Source organism: Furipterus horrens, unplaced genomic scaffold (assembly GCF_987537825.1).
Source record: "Furipterus horrens unplaced genomic scaffold, mFurHor1.1.pri manual_scaffold_17, whole genome shotgun sequence".
Classification (NCBI taxonomy): domain Eukaryota; kingdom Metazoa; phylum Chordata; class Mammalia; order Chiroptera; family Furipteridae; genus Furipterus; species Furipterus horrens.
In genome coordinates, this window is record NW_028327187.1 from 97,821,022 (window position 1) to 97,844,196 (window position 23,175).

The 23,175-nt window shown below is 35.9% G+C and overlaps 1 protein-coding gene across 1 annotated transcript in view; it reads left to right on the top strand.

Annotated features, from left to right (window-relative positions):
* The window catches only part of DMD (dystrophin), a 1,939,482-nt gene that overhangs the window by 157,776 nt on the left and 1,758,531 nt on the right, over positions 1–23,175 (top strand). The window contains exon 2 of the mRNA XM_090265340.1: positions 18,533–18,594. Within this exon, the coding sequence (XP_090121466.1) occupies positions 18,533–18,594 (62 nt within the window). The remainder of the gene's footprint in view (positions 1–18,532; positions 18,595–23,175) is intronic.

Below are 23,175 nucleotides of genomic sequence, written 5' to 3' on the forward strand. Positions count from 1 at the left end.
GTATAGCTCTTTTACAGATGAGGAAACTAAAGGGAGAAGTTATGGAAATAACTCAAAAAAAACCCAGATGAGAAGTAGCCAGGCTGCCCTTCAAATCCAGGGCCTATGGCTCCAGGGCTGTGTGCCTCCTGAGAAGAACTCCCAATGACAGAATTTTAGGTCTGGAGAAACACATATACATAATCTCTTTCAAACTCTTATTTGCTCTAAAGTTGAAGACATTGAGTTCCACATAATTAAATGATTTTCACTGAAGTCCATGAGCTAGTTAGCCGTACTGCTGGGGTTCAAGTGGGGACATTCACTCAAGGCACACACCAGTGCCATGTGGGCACTATTGTTATCACTACTTACAGCAAGAAAACAAAGGCACGCTCCTAGTAAGTAGTAGTGCCATCATTCACATTGACATAGTCTGATTCATAGCTAAAATCCCTAGATTATTGTAACTCAGAAGAGCCATTCTTTTACAATTTGTTTCATAGAACAGATTGTAACCTTAGCCCTGGCTGGTGTGGCCCAGTGGATTGAGCGCTGGCCTGTGAACCAAAGGATCACTGGTTCGATTCCCAGTTGGGGCATATGCCTGGGTTGCAGGCTGGGTCCTGGGTTGGGGCTTGCAAGAGGAAACCACACATTAATGTTTCTCTCCCTTTCTTTTTCTCTTCCCCTCTCTCTAAAAATAAAAATAAATAAAATCTAAAAAAGAAAGTAACCGTAAAATTGGGGAATGCTAATATCCTCAATTTATAAACTTCAGAAAATTTGGAGGTTCTACTTTACAATAATTTAAATGTTTTGTAGTCAGAAACCAATGTTGGCAGTGCACCACCATTCATGCAAATCTAAATATGAAAATAGAAAATCACACACACAGATATAAAACCATTCCAACTTCATATACTGGTCATCAGGGAAAGCCACTTGCCAATTTCATTTTTTTCATAATGACAAGAATTTAGTATTTGTAAACATAAGATGAAGAAAACTCTGGTTAAGAAAAGCTCTTTTTCTTTCGATTCAGAAAATTCCTTTAAAACCTCAAATTCGTCTCCTGTTTGTTAAATGTGCTGTTCTTTATAAAAATCCAGCTTTTCAAATCTTTGATTACTCTAAGTTATATTTCCCTTTGCAAGTTCAACACAATTGTACTTAAGTGCAAACAAAGACGTTAATTTGGGAACTTCTTATAATTACTTAATTTACATGCTAACCTACATTCACATCACTTTAAATTATTAGTCCTATTGCAGATCGAACTTATTCATTGCCTTTGCGTACCTAGGAAAGTATTCTTAGGGTAGCTCTGTCAGAGATCTTAGAAAAGAAATCAATGCTTTTTTTATACAATGGCATAATAAACTTGAAAAAAAGAGAAATCTTCATTAGGGATCTTGGAAGGAGCTGTCAGTAACCACTTATCATCAGTATTAGCAACCTCAAGCTGAATAAAAATTGATTGTGGAACTGTGCTCTTTGCTCTGCCACTCAGATCATCTATTAGCATTGGCACTTGATTAACTCTCCAAACTGCCCCTTTGGTGAGCTCCTGGGACTTCTTTTGAATTATCAGTAATAATTTTCTGAAATCTGTCTGAAAAGACAGATTCTAATCCTCTTTTTTTACTGACTGCAAAATGTCCCCTGTTTATGCTGACAAATGTTTGGTCTTTATTTTGTTTATACTTTCTGGCTTGATCTTGCACAAACACTGGCTTAAAACTTCCTTATTGGGTGAAGAGCGCATGAATGATTACTCTCAAACTGTATATCTGTTTTGAGCGCTTTCTGTATTTAGCACAAGGTATAAACGAGCAGTCTCAGTACTGACTATTGCTCTTACAATAATTCACTGAGTTCCCTTAGAACATACTCTCCCCTGAAAGCACCTTCTAGATTAATTTCATTGTATGCTAATAACTTGGCTGTCTATAAGAAAAACAGTGCTTGCTTTAATGTTTAAATTGTGAATGGCATGGTAACGAGAAATGCCATTATAGAAAAGATAATATATTCTAAATGGAAGACTTTCAGAGAGTTTTTAATACCTCATTTTAAAGCTATACATCAATTTATATTGAATTGAGGTTCAAACAATTGAATTTTAAATGAAGATGCTATATAAAGTCAACTATTATTTTATTTTATTCTATAGGATACATTTACTATTTACCTGCTATATTAGCTTTACTCTAGGCTAATGCTCTGTAAAAAAAAATCTAAATCTCTGTAACATACAACATTTATTTCTTATTCCCCTGTCTGCTTTAATCTTTGTATTGGGCTCAGGTCAGTTCCACACATGTTATCTCTTTTGGAGGGAACCTAGTCTACTTGAGGCATGATCTTCCAATGGCAAAGGGAAGAAGAACCAAGAGTAGTGAAAACACATCACAATTATTAAGTCCCTAGCTCAGAACTGACACAGTGATGTCTACTTGTAATTCATTGGCCAAGGCAAGTCATGTGAGGAAGCCCCACATCAATGAGGTGGGAAGTAAAATCCACTTAGGGTGATCCAGGGCAAATAGGAAGAGAGAGAATGAGTCATGTGCAAATAATTCAATTTACCAACCTGCCCTGAAATTTTAATGCAATTCAATATATAGCTAGGAATAATAATGATCTCTATTGACTCCTCTAATTTATACTAAGTCCCTGTTTAAGACCACACCTGATTCTTTACAGGATGCCTCACTAAAACAAAAGTAGGAGTTTGTTGCTATGATTATTTCCATTTTACACAACTAGAAAACTGAGGCTTGGTGTTACTTAAGAGACACTTAAGGCTAGCTAATACGAGTTCAAGTCAAGTGACTTGGGCCCAGTACCCTTACAGGTTAGTTTGAATTACTCAGAAAGCTGACTCAAACAAGAACTGGTGCAGGTAGTTCATTTGGGAAGTGATCCCTAGGGACATAATGGAGGGATAGAGGGAAAGAACAGGGAAGGGAGAACAAACAATAGAGGTGTTACTGCAGGCCATTCTGAGATCAGTATCTCCTGTGACTATGGGGAGCCTTAGAGAACAGGCCCAACTATTGTTCCACTGGGCTCTTCCTGTCTCTCTTTAACTGAAGATTGTACCATGGGAGAATTAAATCTGTCATTTCTGGGCTGCCCCTGCAAATAGGCTTACCAAATTCTCCTAGAACTGAAAAAAGCCCTAATGCAAAGAAGCAGAGAGATGCACATGCCTGAAGTTGGAAACCTTCAGCAACCACAGAACTTGTTCAGAGCTACAGGTAAACTCAGGCTGGGTCAAGGAGACAAAGCATGAGGCATTTAGCTTTATCTACTGTATATTTTTTTCAATCTTTACTCCATAGTGCAAGTTTAACAAATATGTCTCAGATTTAAGTATCTCTTTAAAATACACACAAAAAGAACTCTGTGTTTTAGCTGTTGTCTGTTTAGAAAGGATGTCATTGACACAAACATTTGGAAATGACTGTTGTGCACTTTGGCTGATTGCTTTCCATTTATTTGAAAAGAACTATTTTACAATCCATTAAAATAGGTAAATATATGCCACAGAATGATCCTTTTTTATTTTTTTAGTAGAAAAATTGAATATTTCAAAAATAAAATGGACTAGGTCAAGGTATGGAAACAGATTATCTAGTTAGCAGTTCTGCTTCAGTATCCAAGTATTTAATATCACCTCCAAATTACATCAGAGGCCTTGATCTTATTTTGATTTATTCTGCCATAATCAGCCCATGTCTGTTATTTTTAGATAAAATAAGTGATCTTTTTTGTGACGCACTACTCGAGTATTATTTCAAGTCTGCATGTTAATTAATAGTAACTTATTTTTACCCATAACAAATCTGAACCCACATATTCATGTTGAAATAGGATGATATATTTGAAATCACTTTGTAAATTATAATACACCACAGGAATATTCATTATTACATCATTGCTATGTAGTTTTCATTCTTCTTGGCATGAGGAGGTATGCTTTATTCTAATACCATTTCATATTTTTCCTTTATCTTTCAAATCAAGAAAAGTCTAAATGCTATACATTTCTAAATATTAAAAAAAGTTTTAATTATTAATATGACTGTTACCTAGAAATTATGTCTATTTTATAAGATAATTCAATTCATACAGATCTCTCATAAGAAGTAGTGGTGTATCCAGGAATAAATGTTTATAGCCTTTCTCTATTTTTTCCTTAAGTCTTTTGTTATTAGTATGTATCATAAGTCTGTCACTTTTAGTATTCACAGTTCTCCACCATTCTTTTTAGTCCCGTTATACAGATGGACACTATGAGATACAGGGAGGTTAAGCGACTTGCCTGAAGTCATAGAGCTAGTGAAAAGCGGAGCTGGGGTTCGAACGTAAGCTATTGGATGCTGGAGTGAATGTGTTTAATCCCTGACCCCTACTTTAGCTGATACATATTCTTGATGTCTGAACGGAATCTGAAGGGAACAAGAATGAACCATTGGTACCACCTACCACATGGCACCCTGTTGTCCCACTCGCTCGCCACCAAGGGCCTTTCCAATACACTCTGACAGTTCTGATTCCTCCTCCATTTTTAATATGCTACTTTGCCTCATGGTTGTGATGCTCGATTTCATGCTAACTTCTATAACCATAGTTAAAAATATTTCTATAACTCTTGAATTGTATTTACAATATACATGGTTTTATTTTTATGGATATGCACTTATGTGATTGTGTAAGCTTATAGCCACAACACAAATTCTGTGATTAAGTGGCAGGGGATGGGAGAGAACTGTTATCCAATATGAGTTGACATGGCTGTTCAGATTATTTTCTGGGTTCACCAACACCCAAAAATATCAAGAAATTGACTCATATGAGAAAGAAGCAACATTTACAAGGAAGGTAAAGAGATTGCATCTGGTGTTAGGAGCCATGATAGTCATGAAAGATGAAGTAAAGGGCAATGTCATCATATCCCAGAATGTAATTTACCCAGAAACATCAAGGCAGATTTTTTTGCAAGAAAGATTCCCTATCTCTCTTTTTTTTTTTTTTTTTTTTTTTAATTTCATGTAGGGATGAAAATAAATACTTCAGTCGCAAGGCCAAATTATGGGAGAAAATATTAAAAAGTGATTTAATACCTGGTGGGTGCTGAGTGGATCTCTTAAAAAATGAATTGATGATAAAGACTGAAGGTGTGTAATTAACAGAGCAGTTTGAGCAGTATGGTGAAGTGGAGAGAAAGGACATTGACCTGGGACTCATTAGGTCTCAGATTGAATTGTGGTATTGATTAATCATTTGATTTACTCAACCAACTCTTATTAAGTACCTCATTCTACTTGAGCATACCATATTGGGTACACAGAAGTTACAAAGACATAATAGTTTTCCCATCTAAGTGTGGTCACATATAAGGGTTGAGGGGTGGTATGTAGACTGCATTATAAAAGAGAGTAATGTGTTTATGTGTATGTGTGTGTGCACAACCCCCCATATAATAATAATACAGTTTGAGAAATGCTAAAATGGATGTATATATCAGAAGGATTAATTACTGAGTTCTGACAAGAACAGAAGTGTGATCGCGCAAATCCGATATTTGAACCTGATCTTGAAAGTGAAAATTAAGTCCCATTTCAGGGACTGTATGAACACAGGACTAAAGAAAGTGAGTAGCTTATTTAGGAAGACATTTGGCTTGGGTGTCTAGGGTAGACCTGGTAGGTATGTGTGGAGAGGGGTCAGGGGACTTGTGTGAGTGCCAACAGTCATGATGGATATTAAGTTTACAAAAGTATTTAGAGTCAAATTGTGAAGCCCCTTGTATGGCATTCTAAATAATCTGGCTTTAACCTCAGGACAAGCATTCCTCAAACTTGAATAATGACTCCAGAGTTACTTATTTAGTTACCAGATGAATGATGATGCCTTTAATTGACAGGAGGAGTAGAATACCTGAATTTATTTGGGAAGACGAATGATGTTGTTAAGGTACCTGCAGGACATCTAGGTGGAGGTATTAACTAGTCAGCTATGTCACTGTGAAACTCAGGACATTGATCAAGATGAAAAATATCGATTCAGGTATCATCAGTATCAATATCCAGTGGTGGTTAGAGTGGAGGAGGGAGTCACTTTGCTTAGGAAGAATAAACATTGTAGACCAAGACAAGAAGAGACGAAGACTAGATAGGACCCAGGGAGAATGCCAATAGTTCCAGGGTGAATGGCAAATAAGTCAGTGAAACAGATTAGGAACAGCCTTTGTGTCTGAAGGATAACCAGGAAGCCATGGGATTTCATATCAGAAGGCTTGTGCACACTTTCTAGTAATATCATTCACTATGGGGGTTTCTGTTACTACATGCCAGTTGGCTTGTATTCCTTAAATCTTTATTTTCAACTCATAGTTATCTCTTGTTCTTTGGGTTCCCATATCCAACTACCTACTATATATATATATATCCTTTTCTTGTCTCAAAAACCCTGCAAACTCATTTATTTCCCAGTACTTCCCTTACTTCCCTCACATATATACATAGACCCAGACAGTGTTCTTCCTGGGTTCTCTAGGCTCCGGTTTGAGTAGTATTATTGGTTGTATGTCTCCCCAATCCCCTACCTCCACAATTCATCAATAACTTGTTCTTATCAATAATACCTATTGAATATATGTTGCTTGTACATACCTCTCTCCCATGTCACTACAATTCACCAATACAGGCCATCCTCACTTTCCACATGGATTAGAGTTTATAACCAGCTAATTGGTCCTCTTGTTTCCAGTACTAACTCTCTCAATATATTCTCCATACTGTGAAATTCATTTCTAAAATAGAAACTTATATTGCCATTGCCCAACATAAAATTCTGCTTTGGTTTCTAGCTGCCATCTAACTAAAGTGTAAGGTTCTTCATAATTTGGCTAAAGATTATTTCTCTTTTTCCTACAGTCATCTCTGCCACTTTAGTCCTCCTCCTTCTCTAGAACCTTCAAAGGATCATGCTCTTTCTCTCTCATTCTGATAGTCACACCTGCTCTTTCTGTTTGGAGTTCTTTTCCACTTTGTCTGCCTCTATACTCTTAAATTTTCAGAACTCAGCTGAGATATCACTTCAGCAAGGGAGGCACTAGATTTTCCAAGTTAGTTTTTCTTCTTCTAAGCTGACGACAAAACCCTGTATTTTCTTTATCAGGAAACTTATCTGTAGATCTATCCTTTTTGTATGTACATTCCTCTTACTCTGCTACAAGAACAGAGTGTAGGAACTTTATCTTTTACATAGTTGTATTTCTACCATCTAGTATGTTATTATATGTAGTAGTCTCTTGACTTGATGGTCTTAAATGCGGACGTTTATGTACTAGTTTCTTATTGATACTATAAAAATTACCATCAATTTAGCAGCTTAAAATGACACAAATTTATCATCTGACAGTTCTTTAGTTTAGGAGTCCAAAATTGGCCCCAGTAGGCTAAAATTAAGGAGGCAACAGAGCTGTATGCCTTCTGGGAGCTTCATGGGAGAATATGTTTCCTTGTCTTTCAATGTTGTACAGGCTGCCCAGGTTATCCAGCTCATGGCCCACTTCCTCCCTTTTCAAAAGCAGCAACATTGAGCCAATCCCTCCTCATGCTGCTGTTTTTCTGGGTCTCCCTCTTATGCTACCCACTTCCCCTTTGAAGGACCCTTTTGATTACACTGGGCCCCCGAAATAACTCAGAATAACCTCCCCATCACAAATTAGCTGATTAGCAAATCTAATTCCATCTGCAACATTAATTCTCTTTACCATGGGGAAGAGTTTTAAAAGCAATTTAAATTTAACTCTTAAAACAAACAAGTTTTAACAAAACTTATTCAAAGATTCTGGTGACGAGGAAATCAACATCTTTGCAGGACCATTATTTTGTCTGCCACAGGTTAATGAAATTAATGTCTGCAGAGAAGGGCAATGAGAAGAGGTCTGAAAAGGAAATTTTGTCTTCATTAACTTAAATCGCCTGAACTGAGCACTGCTATGTAACACATTCTATGCTAAGGGCTGGGAATGCAGTTATAATCCACACAGTGCTGTCTTGGAAATGAGAAAAGATACAGGTGATGTTAATAAGACAAAAACTTTTGTAGGATGATGAGCAGTGAAAATCACATTACAATGATTGCAGAGTGAGTGGGAAATAAAGAAACATCTTTGCCACTGTTTTTTCTCTTCTTTTGTCTTGTAATTTAATTATTTGAGACCTCCTCATTATAAAATGACCACAAATGTCACCTTCAGCCCTAGAGTTCTATAATCCTATGATCAAAAGCTATTACTCAGATTTAATGGAAAGCATTTTTCATGCATTTTCCTTTTTACTCTCCTCTATTTTGCATTGCCATTTTGGAGCATTAATAACATGGTGAATCCATTTTCTAAATAATTACTGAGTTTGGGGCCTTTCTTTGTAATGTTCTGGAGTATCACATCACCTTCCCTAATGTTTACCATTAATCTTCCCTATTTCTCATTTCCTTTCTTCTCATTTTTGGGTGGAAGCAGAAAATAAACTGACCCTAATAGCTCTCACATATTACTTAATAGTCCTTTAAGTGAAATAAACTCATATCCCTTTGTATTTCTTATTGTGTGTATTTTTAAATGGCTATCAACTTTACTACTTCTTTCTATTCCTGAACTTATATTTTCTGGGTCACTTAAGTGAAGAAGATTTTCAAGTAACATATTAACCCTAACCCAAGGAAATAGTATCCATAAAAAAATGTTTTTTTTCTGGCACACATTATGATTAACTGCCCTGTGTCTTGAAGATAATTCTTGATGTGCATAGAACTGGTTTGGATTTTTTTTTTTTTTTCATGCTTTTACTCACATTGTCTTAGCTGATAGCATGTAAGGGGCTATATCCTGCAAACCCTGCACAACCTCGCTGCCAGCTCCCTTTGTAATTTCATCCCACCTTGCTCCCTCTTTTCCCATTTTAGAGTGCAACAAAATGCACTTGCACATAATGCAGACTGCGCCCTTTTGGTTTCTTAGCTCTCTGCCTTTGTCCTTGCTGTTTCCCCAGAAAGAGGCATCTTTCCCTTTCCACCTTTTTCATTCCTTATTTTTACTTTTTTCCCCCTCAGTCTAGCCATCACCTTCAATAAAATGTCTTCCCTAACATCCGTGTGTCTACATGACCCTTTTCTCTGTGTTCCTGTAAGACCCCTTGAATGTATGTATCCTTGCTTATGTAAAATATTTCATATTCCTCTGTAATACATCTGTTTTCTACTAAGCTGTGAACTTTGGTAAAGTCTGAGTCTTGTTGATCTTCTGAATAACTAGTGGCAGACCAGCACACACTAAGCATTACAGAAATAATTATTCTATAAATTACTGCATAAGTAAATGATCTCATTACATCTTAATAATTCTGTGAATTAAAGCGCAATGGATACCCTCATTTCACAGGTAAAAGACTGAGACCTGACAATCTGAAGGCCACAATTCTACAAAGTTCTGCACAAAAACTAGAAGCCAGTTCCCCTGATTAAGTGTTCTCTGCTTGCCCGCTATCACTTTTGTGCAGTAACTCACTGTGCTGATTCATGAATGTGACAATTATCCCACATTTGTAGGGGACTGAGGGTCTCAGGAATATAAAAGTTAATAACAGGGCCAAAGGTCACTGCACTAAGAAAATATGAAGGGCCAGATTTACTGAATAAAAATGGTTTTATTAGAAAGGGTTAATTAATTCTGAGAGAAAATACAATTTTTATGTCATGGTAGAAAACTAATTTTATATTGGTTTTCCCCATAGAGAAAAATAAAATAAAATATTGGTCATTTTTTTACAATTTATGAAGTAGTAGTTCTTCACTCCTTGGTACCATCAGGGCACAGTTTCCAAGTAAATTTTTCTAAAATGGGCTTTTTTCCTTGCCTCTCACGTTAATATGCTCAGGCATATTTTATTAGTAAAAGAAAACCAGTTATAAACAAGCCCTAGAGAAAATGAAATAGAATATGTGCTACTTAAAATGACTAAACAGGAGTATATAGATAATCACTTCCCAGTAAAACATTTTAGTTTATCTTTCCTCATTCTCTTTGTTGCTAATTTCACATTAACGGCTCTAACTACAGCATAGACTGTGTGTCTATAATACATTTTCTTAACAGATTGAAATAGTCTCTATAAACTCTATAACAATTTATAGATCTATGTTTATATATATCAAGTATAGTCGTCGTCGTCGTCGTCGTCGGCAGCCGTCCGTCTCGAGAGACGATGGTGTAGCTTCTTAAGAGTCTATCTGCACCGCCGAGAATGGCTGTGCAGTCCGACTAGGGAGTGACATGGTATCTGTCTCCTCCCGTGTTGAATCGACATCTTGCGATGACGCTGGAGTGTCCTCTCCAGTGGAGCTGAAGCTACAGAGCCCGGGCAGGGTGATATGGAGGGTCTGCTGTTGCCCATGCAGCAGACCCCCCCTCTCTTCGCAGCTGAAGGGTCCAAGGGAAAGAGGGAGTCGATACAGCTTGGGTTCAGGTGCGCCGCAGGAGTTGCCGGTGTTGACTACAACGTCAAACCGCCTTAGGGACTCCGGCTCCGGATTTTCTGTCGGGGTTTACTCCCTTAGCCTTTCCCCTGAAGAGGTATGCCGCAAGGCAGCGGAGGTTTTTTGGAGTCAGAGTTTTCCTTCTCTGATCAAGTATAGTATAACTATGGTATATAAGTGATCATACTTAAAATTATAAACTTTTAAGTAATATGAGACATAACAATAGAAATGGATAGATTTAAATTTAGAAAAGGATAAAAATATTACCACAATAAAAATGAAGTGTATATTAAATGGAATAAGACCACTTGGGAACAGATGCTCATTCATTGACTAAGAGTAATAGCTTCATTTACATTAGTGATTCCTACCTTAGATTTCATTTCATGGTAATAGTAATCTTCTGTAGAAAAGACAGTGAAACCCATGAAACTGTAAATATGTCTGTAGAGGCATTCTTTTCTGTACAGAAGGACACTGTTTTATCAGATAATCAAATGGAGTCCACAACTTGTAATATTTAAGAACTACTGATTTATGATCTCATTCCAATTAATTTTAAAATTTCAAGTACTCAATAGATACATGAGCAGAGGATATAAACAAGTATTTTGATAAAAGCAGACATGTGAAAAATAAATAAATAAATGTATGGAACATGTTTTATTTCATTAGTTACCAGATTCAAATTTAAACAAACACCAACTATCTCCTTATATCCAATAAAGCAGCAATCACTTAGCAACAGAAACTCCTATCAAACGCATACCCCCATTCTTTCTGGTACCACTAAAAATTAGTATGGCTATTGGGAGAGCAACATGACAATATTTAGTAAAAGCCATAAAAGTTCCCATAATGTTAACCCAGTAATTTATTTCTAAGGCAATTATACACCAGAGACTGAAAGAGAATGCATGAAAATGTTCATTATGGTGGAATCTCTAGTAGGAAACAGAAAGATATATATATATATATTTATGGTAAAATAAGTGAAAAAAAAGGCAGAGCATTTTTCGTGGCTATGTAAAGTACATGTTTATGGGGATTGTAATGTGCAAGCAAAACTTGGGTGATTGTGGAATGTTAAAACATTTCCATCCCTGGCTGGTGTGGTTCAATGGATTGAGTGCCAGTCTGTAAATCATAGGGCTGCTGGTTCAATTCCCAGTCAGGGCACATGCCTGGGTTGTGGGCCAGGTCCCTGGTTGGGGGAGTGTGAGAGGCAACCACACGTTGATGTTTCTCTCCTTCTCTTTCTCCCTCCCTTCCCTGCTCTCTAAAAATGAATAAGTAAAATATTTTTTAATATGGCAAAAAATGAACACTAAATATCAGTTAGTAATACATCAGCATTATTATTTAAAATATTAACAAATGAATCATGTAGCATCATAAAGAAGGTTCAGTTTTTAATACTGGATAAATCCTTGCAGGTTTTACCTTGTAAAATCCAGGATGCCATTCACACAGACCACTACATAAATGGAACTCCCTGGGTTGTACAAAATAGAGGCCCTGAATGCATGGTTGTTTTGTATGTGTGTTAATATGTTCAGTTTTTGTGACTCTGGTTATCTATGGCATTCCATATTATCTATGCAATCACAATATAAACTGGTCAGTGTGAAAAGCCATGGACTTTGATTCAAAAAAAGCTATATCAGGTTCATCTCTGTTGTTGCATAGCTTTATTCCTTCTGAGCTTGTATTCTTTTAATCTATAAAATGGCAAATTACATGTGGATTGAGATTACATATGTAAAACAGCTTTGTGAACCATCAGGCACTATTGCATTATATATATTTTATAATAATAGTAAAACAAGTTACATTAATATCTTTCATGTTAAAGAAAATGAATGTTACTATACCAAAATAAAACGATAGCAAGTAATTTATCTTATTCCAAGTGTATTTTTCTTATATTAAAAGCAAAAGAGGGAAAAGAGGACATCTTGTGAAGAGGTTTCTCTGATCAAGTTTATTTTGCACATAATGCCAAGGTTTCTCTTCTCCCTTCAAGGCCAGTCTGCACATTGCTTTTTGTATGTATAAATAAAAACAATAAAAACCTTGCTTTACTACCCACTTTTCACATAAAAGTATCTGGAACAAATCTCTTCAAATGTCCTACTCGGCTTTTGGTGAAGATGGCTGGGTATATTTTATTTTCTTCAATTTCATCTTTATTGTATTTTTTTGACCCCTGTTCCCCCAGCAATCACCAACTGTTGTCCATGAGTCCTTTTTCTTTTTGCTCAACCCCTTCCCCCGTGCCCTACCCCCTGCCAGCTGTCAGGCTGCTCTTCATCTATGAGTCTGTCCCCATTTTCCTGGTTAGTTCAGTTTCTTCATTAGAGTCCAAATGAGTGAAATCATATGGTACTTGTCTTTCTCTGACTGGCTTATTTCACTTACCATAATGTTCTCCAGGCCCATCCATGCTGTTGCAAAGGGTAAGATTTTCTTCTTTTTTTTTTTTTTTAAGTATATTTTATTGATTATATTGTTACAATAGTTCCAATTTTTCCCCCTTTTCTCCCCTCCGCCCAGCAACCCCCTTCCCCGACAATCCCCTCCCTAAGTCCATGCCCATGGCTCACCCTTTCATATATTCTTCTTCTTTTTTAAAAAAATAATTAATTAATTAGTTAAATATTTTAACAATAAAAAATAACAATCCCTCCCTCTCAGACTTAAGACCCTTTACGATCTTATAAAGGACAATGGACGAAGGTCTCGAGCTCCTCTAGCTGCTTCAAGCTGGACATGGTCATCGTCCTACCTATCCTTGGGTCAAGAAATCCCTAATAAGAGTGGGGATGTGGAGGGGAGGGTGGCCTTCCTACAAGGGGAAGGATCGTGCAGACTCCAGGTTGGTTGGCTGTCTCTGGACAATGGCATGCTTGGTTTAACAGGCTGGCATCCTTGTTGTATTCTGGGGGCAACAGGGTTAAAGGACATCATTCAATCCGTAACCACTAGATGACAAAAGACAGGTATTAATTTTTCAATGTCCCACATTAGGGAAAAGAAGGGCTTCTTTGGAGGAAGGTATGCCAGGTACATCTCACCTGTCCAAAACCCTTTTGCCCATTATACTTAGTTTGGACTGAGGGAAATATTTTAGGTTTCCCCCCTCTCAGGCCTCTGGGCTCTTTCTGTCCAAGCCATTAGGACAGAAAAGAGAAACCAGTTTTAAGGTGAAGCCCACAGACCACCCCGTTCTTCACCAATCCAGCCACTTAGTTCAGCCAAACCAGTGAGTCTCAGGAGGCAGCAATGCAGACAGGATTAAGTGAGGTCTATACGTACAGACAATCACTCAGGTAATGAGATCATAGGCTTATGCCCTTTGAAAACAGAAAACACATGTTAATTTATGTAACATAACCCACACACAAGTTTATAGATCTGTAGGACTGTCTTATAGGAAAGACATCCAGTTGCAAGGCATTTGACATTCTTCTTACCTGTAAATTAAACATCTTTGGTAATGCCACAGACATAGTTTAACTTTCAAATGAAAACAAATTTTAAATGAAAAGAAACTTTAAAGATGGTTAGCTGCACTACTTTATAGTTTACCACTGGGCATTGTGATCTTCCTTGAATCTTGATTTTTCTCCCTAAGATTACCCTCCTTGTCATTAAAGGGACTGCATTAAGTTCATTTTTAATTTATCCTGTTCATTTGCATAAACACAACAAGAGCAGCAAATGATCACTTATGATCTTTAGTTATGCTTTGCTGTAACTTACACAAAGAACATTTAGGGTGACCTTCAGTCTGCCCTTCAGGGCACAGAAGCAGATCCACATACCTGGCATTCAGCCTTGCCTGTAAACACCTGTCTTTTCCAGGTCCTCCTGGTTTTCCATTGTGCCTTAAGGTCCCTTCTAGCCATCTTTCAGGAAAACAACCTTCGCTCCTTCCCTGGAGAGATTGCTATGGACCGCTCATCCATCCAAGGTACCAGGCCTTTTATCTCGTGGACTTTTATTACCTTTGAAAGTCAGTCCCAGTTCCTCAGGGCTTTTTGGTAACAACCAAAGCCCAAGCATGTCTCCTTTAGGCATGACATTCCAGTCAAAGTCTTAGTCAAAAAAATCGTTATTAACAACTGGTCTTATTAGTTTTATGCAAAGAAACTTAGGTCATTACTTACTTCTTTAGAATGCCAAATTCTGGAGGGATCAGATAGGGAGAAAATATATACAGTGTGAAGGAAAAACCTTGTCCTTCTAATATTCACTGAACTTGCATTTCTATTCTTTATATTTTTATTTTTCCCCCCACTAAAAATTTTTGTTTGTTTGTTTTTCCATTACAGTTGTCTCACTTTTTTCCCCCTCTTGCTTCTCTGCACCCTGTCCCTCCCTTCTCCCACATTCAGTCCCCACCCAGTTGTCCATGTCCATGGGTCATTTATACATGCTCTTTGACTAGACCCTTCCCCTTCTTACCACTTCTCTCCCTCCCATCTCCCCCTTTGTTACTGTTAGTTTATTCCTTGTTTACATACCTCTGGTTCAATTTTGCTCATTTGTTTGTGTTGTTCATTAGTTTCCTGTAACAGGTGATAGCATAAGGTAATTTTCTTTTGTTGCCTGACTTATTTCGCTAAGCATAATTCTCTCTAGTTCCAATCATGTTGTTGCAAATGGTAGAAGTTCCTTCATTCTTTCAGTACTTATTCATTGTCATTTTCCCCCTTTGTACTCGTGTTCCTCTCTGTCTCTCTCTGTTTCTTCATCTTCTTAAAGCAGACCCTTTAGCATCTCTTGCAATACTGGTTTGGTGGAGATGTATTCTTTTAACCTTCTTTTGTCTTGGAAACTCCTTATTTCACCTTCCATTTTGAATGAGAGCCTTGCTGGGTAGAGTATTCTTGGTTGTAGGCCTTTGTTTTTCATTACTTGGAATATATTTTGCCATTCCCTTCTGGCTTGTCGTGTTTCTGCTGAGAAATCTGATGATAGCCTTATTGGAGCTCCCTTGTATGTTATTAGTTGTTTCTCTCTTGCTGCTTTTAGGGTTCTCTCTGTCTTTGAATGTTGGCATTTTAATTATGATGTGCCTTGAGGTGGGCCTGTTGGGGTTCATCTTCATTGGGACCCTCTGTGCTTCCTGGACTTGCATGATTCTTTCTCTCTTCATGTTAGGGAAGTTTTCTGTCATTAGTTTTTCAAAGAGGTTTTCTATCCCTTGCTCTTCTTCTTCTCCTTCTGGAATTCCTATGATATGGATATTATTATGTTTCATGTTGTCCTGCAGCTGTCTTAGAGCCTCTTCAGTCTTATTCAGCCTTTTTTCATTTTGTTGCACTGTCTGTGAGTTTTTGTCTACGTTGTCCTTCAGCTCGCTGATCCGATTTTCTGCTTCCTCTAGCCTGTTTTTAATTCCTTCTACTGTGTTCTTCAATTCAGAGATCGTATTCTTCATTTCCTCCTGGCTCTTATTGATAGCTTCCATGTCCTTTTTGATGCTGGTATAATTCTCAGTAAGTTCCTTATAGTTCTTCTGGAGTTCACTGTAGTTTTTCTGGAGTTCTTTGTAGTTTCCGCTGAGCTCATTGAGCTTCTCCATAATCCATTCTTTCAATTCCATATCTGATAGTTGGCTCCCCTCTATTTCATTTAGCACTCTTCCTGGGGACTCTACCTTTCCTTTCGATGGGGGGTTGTTTCTCTGTCTCCCCATCTTTGTGACTCCTATTGTTTGTTGGTGCTTCTTAGAATGATCTAGATTTTCTTCTTTTTTGCGGCCAAGTAGTATTCCATTGTGTAAATGTCCCATAGTTGTTTTATCCACTCATCTACTCATGGGCACTTTGGTGGCTTCCATATCTTGGCATTTGTAAATAATGCTGCAATTATCATAGGGCTGCTTATTCTCTGGTCCTGGTTGGTGTAGCTCAGTGTCATCCAGCAAAACAAAAGGTTGACAGTTCACTGCCCAGTCACGGCACAAACCAATTGATCAATGTTTCTCTCCCTCTCTTTCTCTCTCCCTTTCCCTCCCCTCTAAGAATAAGTAAATACAATATTTTTAAAAATAAATAAAAGCTCTGAATGAATGCTTTCAACTGATATTTACTCTTCCATGTCTGATAGATAAGATATGTATGCACATGTAGGAAAGAATGAGTTGAATTCCAAAAAAGGTGATTACATGATTTATTTTGCTAATGCTACTCAACTCATGATTGAGAGCACAATTTTAGATAATTATATATTTGTGTGTGTATATGCATACACACACACGTGCACACACACACCATTGAGAAGTAGGTATACAGAGCAGTCTTTCTACAGCAAGTCAGTGAAAATGGTTACATTTTGACCATTTGAAATGTTCTGTTCATTCTTATTGGGTCTGAAAACAATTATTATCTAGTTTTTTTTTTATTCACACTTGTCAACACAGGAAAAAGTTCTCTTATGATGTATCTTATATTGGACAAATGAACAATGCTGATATTTTACTATATACATACATAGCAGCTCATGGAAGTAACACTATTACATAAGAAGAAAGTATTCTGGGATGCTGACTAAAATTTTCTCATGCATGCAAACCATTTTAGGTTTATTTATCCACTGTTCCCTCTTATATTGCTTAAGAGTGTTTATGAATTAATAATGTGCTTTAAAGGTAAGAAGGTATTCTTAGTACATAAACACATTTGTCATGGGAACAGTAATTCTTTATATCATCTGTTTTTAGGAGAAGCAATGGAGACTTACTACTAAAAAATAATATGAGAGAAAATAAGTTTATTTTGTCAGAGTATTTCAATAAGGCTTCTTTTGACCCATGTAGATAAAATGTGAAATCTCTCTATTTTAAACCTTTCAAAGAAGTACTCATTTATTGAATACTGACTAATATGATTACATTTACAGTAATTCAAAGATAGGCTTTGGCTTCAAAAAACATTTTAATAAATCAATATTAATGATTTTTCTGTCCCTTTGACTCAATACAAATTTCTAATTTAGGAAAGAAAAGATAATTTTTAGAAGTGTGAGTTCTGTGAAGCTTTTTCTTAATAATTGTTCCCCCAGTCTCATGTTATAAGAAGTCCTTGGGGACTTTCTTCCCCTTCAGTATTTATATGTAATCCATGAAGAGTATTATTTGTATTTTAATTTGAAATTTCCTGACTTTTAAATGAAAAGAGGTACAAAAACTTTTGGAGTTGTAAGATCCCCCTCCTTTAAAGCATTCACAGAATTACTGACCAAATATTTGCTGAGCTATTCATCTGTCCAGACAATATGTTCAATTCAGAGATGCAAAGCTAACTAAACTACTCTGCTGATTATCAGGGAACCTCCCCTAGAAGGGTAGGAGGGGCCCGTGTTAGAGCATGCAGGTATTGCAAAGGAGGGAAAAATAATTTCTACACGACTGGGGGTGAGGGTTAAGAGGAAAGGCTCAGGAATAGTTTTTCAGAAAATAAGAAAGATAATACATCCTGATTATACTAGAGTATCTACTCATTATAGGGAAATGAGTACTATTTCATTTATGTAGATGACACTGTGTTTCTGTGATGCCTTTATATAATAGTTGAATAAGTATAGAACTGACCATAGCATTTATGTTTCAGATTTTATTTTAGTTTGGATATCCACTACCAACACAACTCATGTTTAATTTCATTTATCAATTAATTTAAAGGTTTTATTTATTCATGTTTAGAGAGAGGGGAAGGGAGGGAGAAAGAGAGGGAGAGAAACATCAATGTGTGGTGGCCTCTCATGCTCTCCCAATCAGGGACCTGGCCCACAACCCAAGCATACACTCTGACTGGGAATCACACTGGAGACCCTATGGTTTGCAGGCAGGCACTCTATCCACTTAGCCACACCAGTCAGGGATATCAAGGAATTTAATAATATATATATAAAATAACACAAATGTGTAGTGATTGTTATTTTGATTATAAACTCCCAATATTTTTTTAATTTTCCATTGTAGATGAAAGAGAAGATGTTCAAAAGAAAACATTCACAAAATGGATAAATGCACAATTTTCTAAGGTAAGGAAGGATATTTCATTACTTCTTTTTAAGATGTAATATAAGTTGCTGAATATGCAGCATGAACTGTGTACCCGTGTAATTTAAATGTCCATATTGGTTCTTCAGAGTGTCATTTTATATTAGCTATGCAAATCTGACCATATGACATTGCCTTTTAACTAAGGAAGGAGCAACAGAATATACAGTAAAGAGAAATTATTTAATTTGGCAACATATATCTTTGGTTGTTCTTGATGAGGCAAGTTTCTTTAATGATATTAGTCATCAGAGGATTATTAACAGCAATCTTTCATCAATTAGCTTAGACTATGTCACAGATTAAAAGGTGATATAAGGGGTGTTGTTTTGAAATAATAATTTTTTTTTGTCTTTCTTGGTTTTCACCAAGTTCAAGAAAAATTGGTATAACTGCCTTGACTCTGACCTAATCACTTAGAGCATGTGTCAAATAATTAAAGATGATAAGTTTATCCTCTTTTCCTGCAGGCATCAATCCATGCTCTTAATAATATTTATTGATTTTACAATGGGAACTCAACTCATGATTGATAGCATGATTCTAGATAATTATATATGAACATAGAGTAAAATATTCTTACCTTGAAAATTAGCATGAAGAGTGCAATATAAGGAGGTTTGTATGGATTTCAAGTCTAGAAAGTCTTGGATTTAAATTTAATAATTCTTGATTTGGGCAAAACAAATGCTTTGTGAGTCAGTTTCCTCATCTTTCCATCATGCATGTGTGTATACATACATATTGAGGGCCTACTTAATAAATCCAGGTAATGGGAATATAAAGCTAATAAAATGTGGTCTCTATATTCAAGGCTTTAAGTGGTTGTTTTGCATGCTATTAAGAGTCACTATATGTAAAACTTCCTTGCACAATGCCTGACACTCTTAATATACACGAATTATTCATGGATCTGTCTCATTTTGTAAAAGTCTTCGTAATGGATCCAAAACAATCACTGGAAGATATGATCTAAAGAGTGCTCTCTTTACTGTTGTTACAAAAGGCTTTAGATTAACATCCATGTTTTGTGGTATTTAATAGCAGGATTTTGTCAGGTACCCTTTTGTATATTGGCAAGAAGTTAAGTTATTGAATTTTAACTAATCAAATTCCATTGTATTTACTTACTGAATTAATAGTAATAAATCGGTATTACAGAGCTTTAAACAATAAACATAAGAACATATGTTTTTTAAATCTCAAGGTTCTTTTTAACTAAGTAGGGTACAAATAATTAAAATAATAAATTATAATAATACAAATGAACAAGAATAAATGGAAAATAAACTCAGAAATATTTAAGATGGGAATTCATAATTCTCAGAATATTTACCAGATGGATGTGTATGGTTCAATTTCTGTATCTACTGCCCTCATTAAAATTTTCTTATATTTGGGGGGGTGGAGGGAGAGAAGGAGGGTAAGTAAGGGAAGGATCTAGTCAAGGAACTAGTATAAATGACCCACGGACATGGACAATGAGGTAGGCTGGCTGGTGGTGGGAGCAATGGGGGAAAAAGTGGGACAACTTAATAGAAAAACAATAAATAATAAAAATAATAATCTTACTACTAAAAAATTCTTTCTTCTTTTTGGAATTTTGAAACAGGCAATAGATATAAGCTTTAAAATTATATACATAGACAAATCAACATTATAAAGAGATTTTTGAAATAATAAGTGTAACATAATACTCTGAATCTTTGAATTAAATCAATGAATTATTTTAATAAGATGTGTAACCATGACAAAGACAAACCCAATGTGAATTCTCATTCCAGAAATCTAAATAGATCATCCCCTCTCTTTACACTGACCTTTTCACGTGCCATTTACCACAACTCATGTGCTAGTACACAAACCATAGTTCGATATCTTATCTTCTGTGAATACATTGTTGGCACTGCCTTAGAGCAATTTTTCCCAACCCTTATAAGTGCCCATATTTTATTTTATTATTGTTATTATTTTTCCTCACCTGAAGACTTTTTTTTTTTTTCATTAGTGAGAGAGAGGCAGGGAGAGAGGGAAAAACTTCAATGTGAGAGAGAAAACATCGATTGATTGCTTTCTGGTATGCACCCCAACTGGGGTGTCAAACCTGCAACCTGATTATGTACCCTGACTGGGAATCAAACCAAAGACCTTTTGGTCTACAGGACAATGCTCCAGCCAGCTGAACCACACCAGTCAGGACCAAGTGCCCCCTATTTAAAAGCTGTGGAATAATCACATCCCTGAGTGCACTGACTGTTTTTTCTCAAGTATCCCTACCCCAAAATTGAACTCCCACTTCTTTATTTTATAATTCTTCTACCTAAACCAATTAAAGTTGGATCAGGAGAGTCACCATTCTTTCAAATATAAAAGTTTCATATTCTGACATATCCTTGGTATCAGGTATATAAAAATATATTTATAAAGAGAGGAAAAATATTTAGAGAGAAAATTTTTATATGTGTATGTGTGTGTGCTGATGTTTCAGTTACAGAACTTGAAAAAATATATTTTCCATTTTATCTAATTTTGTTATGTCAAGACTTTAGCTAATGACTAAATTATATTTATGTACTTTTGAAGATAATGAGAATTAAGAGAAGGGTAATTGATTCCATTAAGCCACTTGGTGATACCAAAAGATAGACATAACTGTGACATATGTCATTTGACATGTGTGTTGCATCACTACATGACATTCAGCAGAATTCTAGGGCTATAGGAGACACAGAATTACTTTAACTTGTATCTTCTGAGCTCTTGGAACCTACACATTTAGAAGACGTTGGCTAATTGTTAAATGGAACTACACTGAGTGGGCCGTGGGTGGTCAGTACTCTGGGCTAGAATGAATTGGAAAACCTTTATGATTAAAGCTCCACATACTGAAAGACTCTACAGCAGTGATTTTCATCTTTTTTCATCTCATGGCAAACGTAATCACTAAAATTCTGCAGCACACCAAAAAATATATATTTTTGCCGATCGGACAAAAATAGGTATGTATAATTTTGATTCATTCACACCAGATGGCTGTTATTATGTTGGCTGTTGTCATTTTTTTCATTTCACCACCTAAGGGAAAAGAGATCAGTGCCCCTGACTAAATAGTCAGATATTGCATGTTTTAAAAATTATCATTGCACAACGGTTGAAAATCACTGCTCTCAAGGAAGGAGTATCAATGAGCAAGACGCTCAGACAGAAAAAATGGGAACACATTGAAGGCAGGAATTTCTAACCCCAATGATAATTACTAGTGCACTAAATAAATATAATAAGTACATGCTGGTGAGTCATGCAGCTAATTTAATGTACACTAAGTATAAGAAAACAAAGAAAAATTCTGAATGGGAAAGAATGTGTTGAAGAAGAATTTAAAAAGAGAGAAAAATCACTGTCAGTGTGGTAAACTAAATAGTCAAACACACACAGCAATAAAAATGAACCTGATAAGTTAAAATATTTATCAGTGAGGCATACACACACACATTTATATAGTATTTGTAAAGTAGAGAGAGACAGCAAAGTACTTCCTTTTTATTTTGTGAAGCTACATAAGAGATATTTTAAGGGAAAACTGTGATTAAATATAGCCTTATCATTTTGTATTATTTGAAGCCAAATGTACCTTTGTAGTTAATCCAACTGATTTTTCACTTTGCCAGTACCACTTTAAAATAAGCCCTATCTCTTTTGTCAAAATAACTCTTCTATTAACCTTCAATTCTAAAAATTTCTACTAGAATGTGATTTATCACATCTATTTTCTAAAGATAAGCAAACATTATTTACCTCCATATAAACACAAAGCCATTGCTAGGAAAGGTAAATATTCTATTCATATACTTTCTAGATATTTTATAATTCTAAAAAAACTTACAAATATAATTCACATAATAAGAATCTTATTCATTCATACAAGTTCATTCACATAAGCTTATTTAAGGCAAGTACACTTTTGAAATCATGACCAAAAATAATTTTGTCATAAATTTTCTTTATGTTTGTGTTAAAGAAAAAGCAATCTGTGGGGACAAATATTTACTTTACTACTAGATCCACTGAAAGATTTAAACCATTGCCCAATGAGTTATATGATAGTTATGATCTTATACTAGATTTAGTAATGATCTTTCTTTCCATCCTCTCTCTGTACTATTTTGTGTGATTCTTCCAAAAGCAGTATACTTCATATTTGACTTAAATGAAGCAGAGGTGTGTTATTGGTTATGTCTAAGAACTTCACAAGAGCCCATGATATGGTAATAAATTTATGTTTTCATTCCATGACATATATGCCCATACATAAAAACCCAGGACTAGCTCAAGATAACAATAACATAAGTTAACTGATATGACATACCTTTCCCAAGAATTCATTATAATTTACCTTCTAGCCAGCATGATGAGCACAATATAAAGAAAATTAACACTGAAATTGTGAGTCAGTAAATCAGACTTCTTTACAGAGCTCTCTACCCTGCAGCCTTAGGGCAAATCATTATATCCACACTTGAATTCATTTTGGAAAGAAAGAAAAACATAAAATTCTAATTATT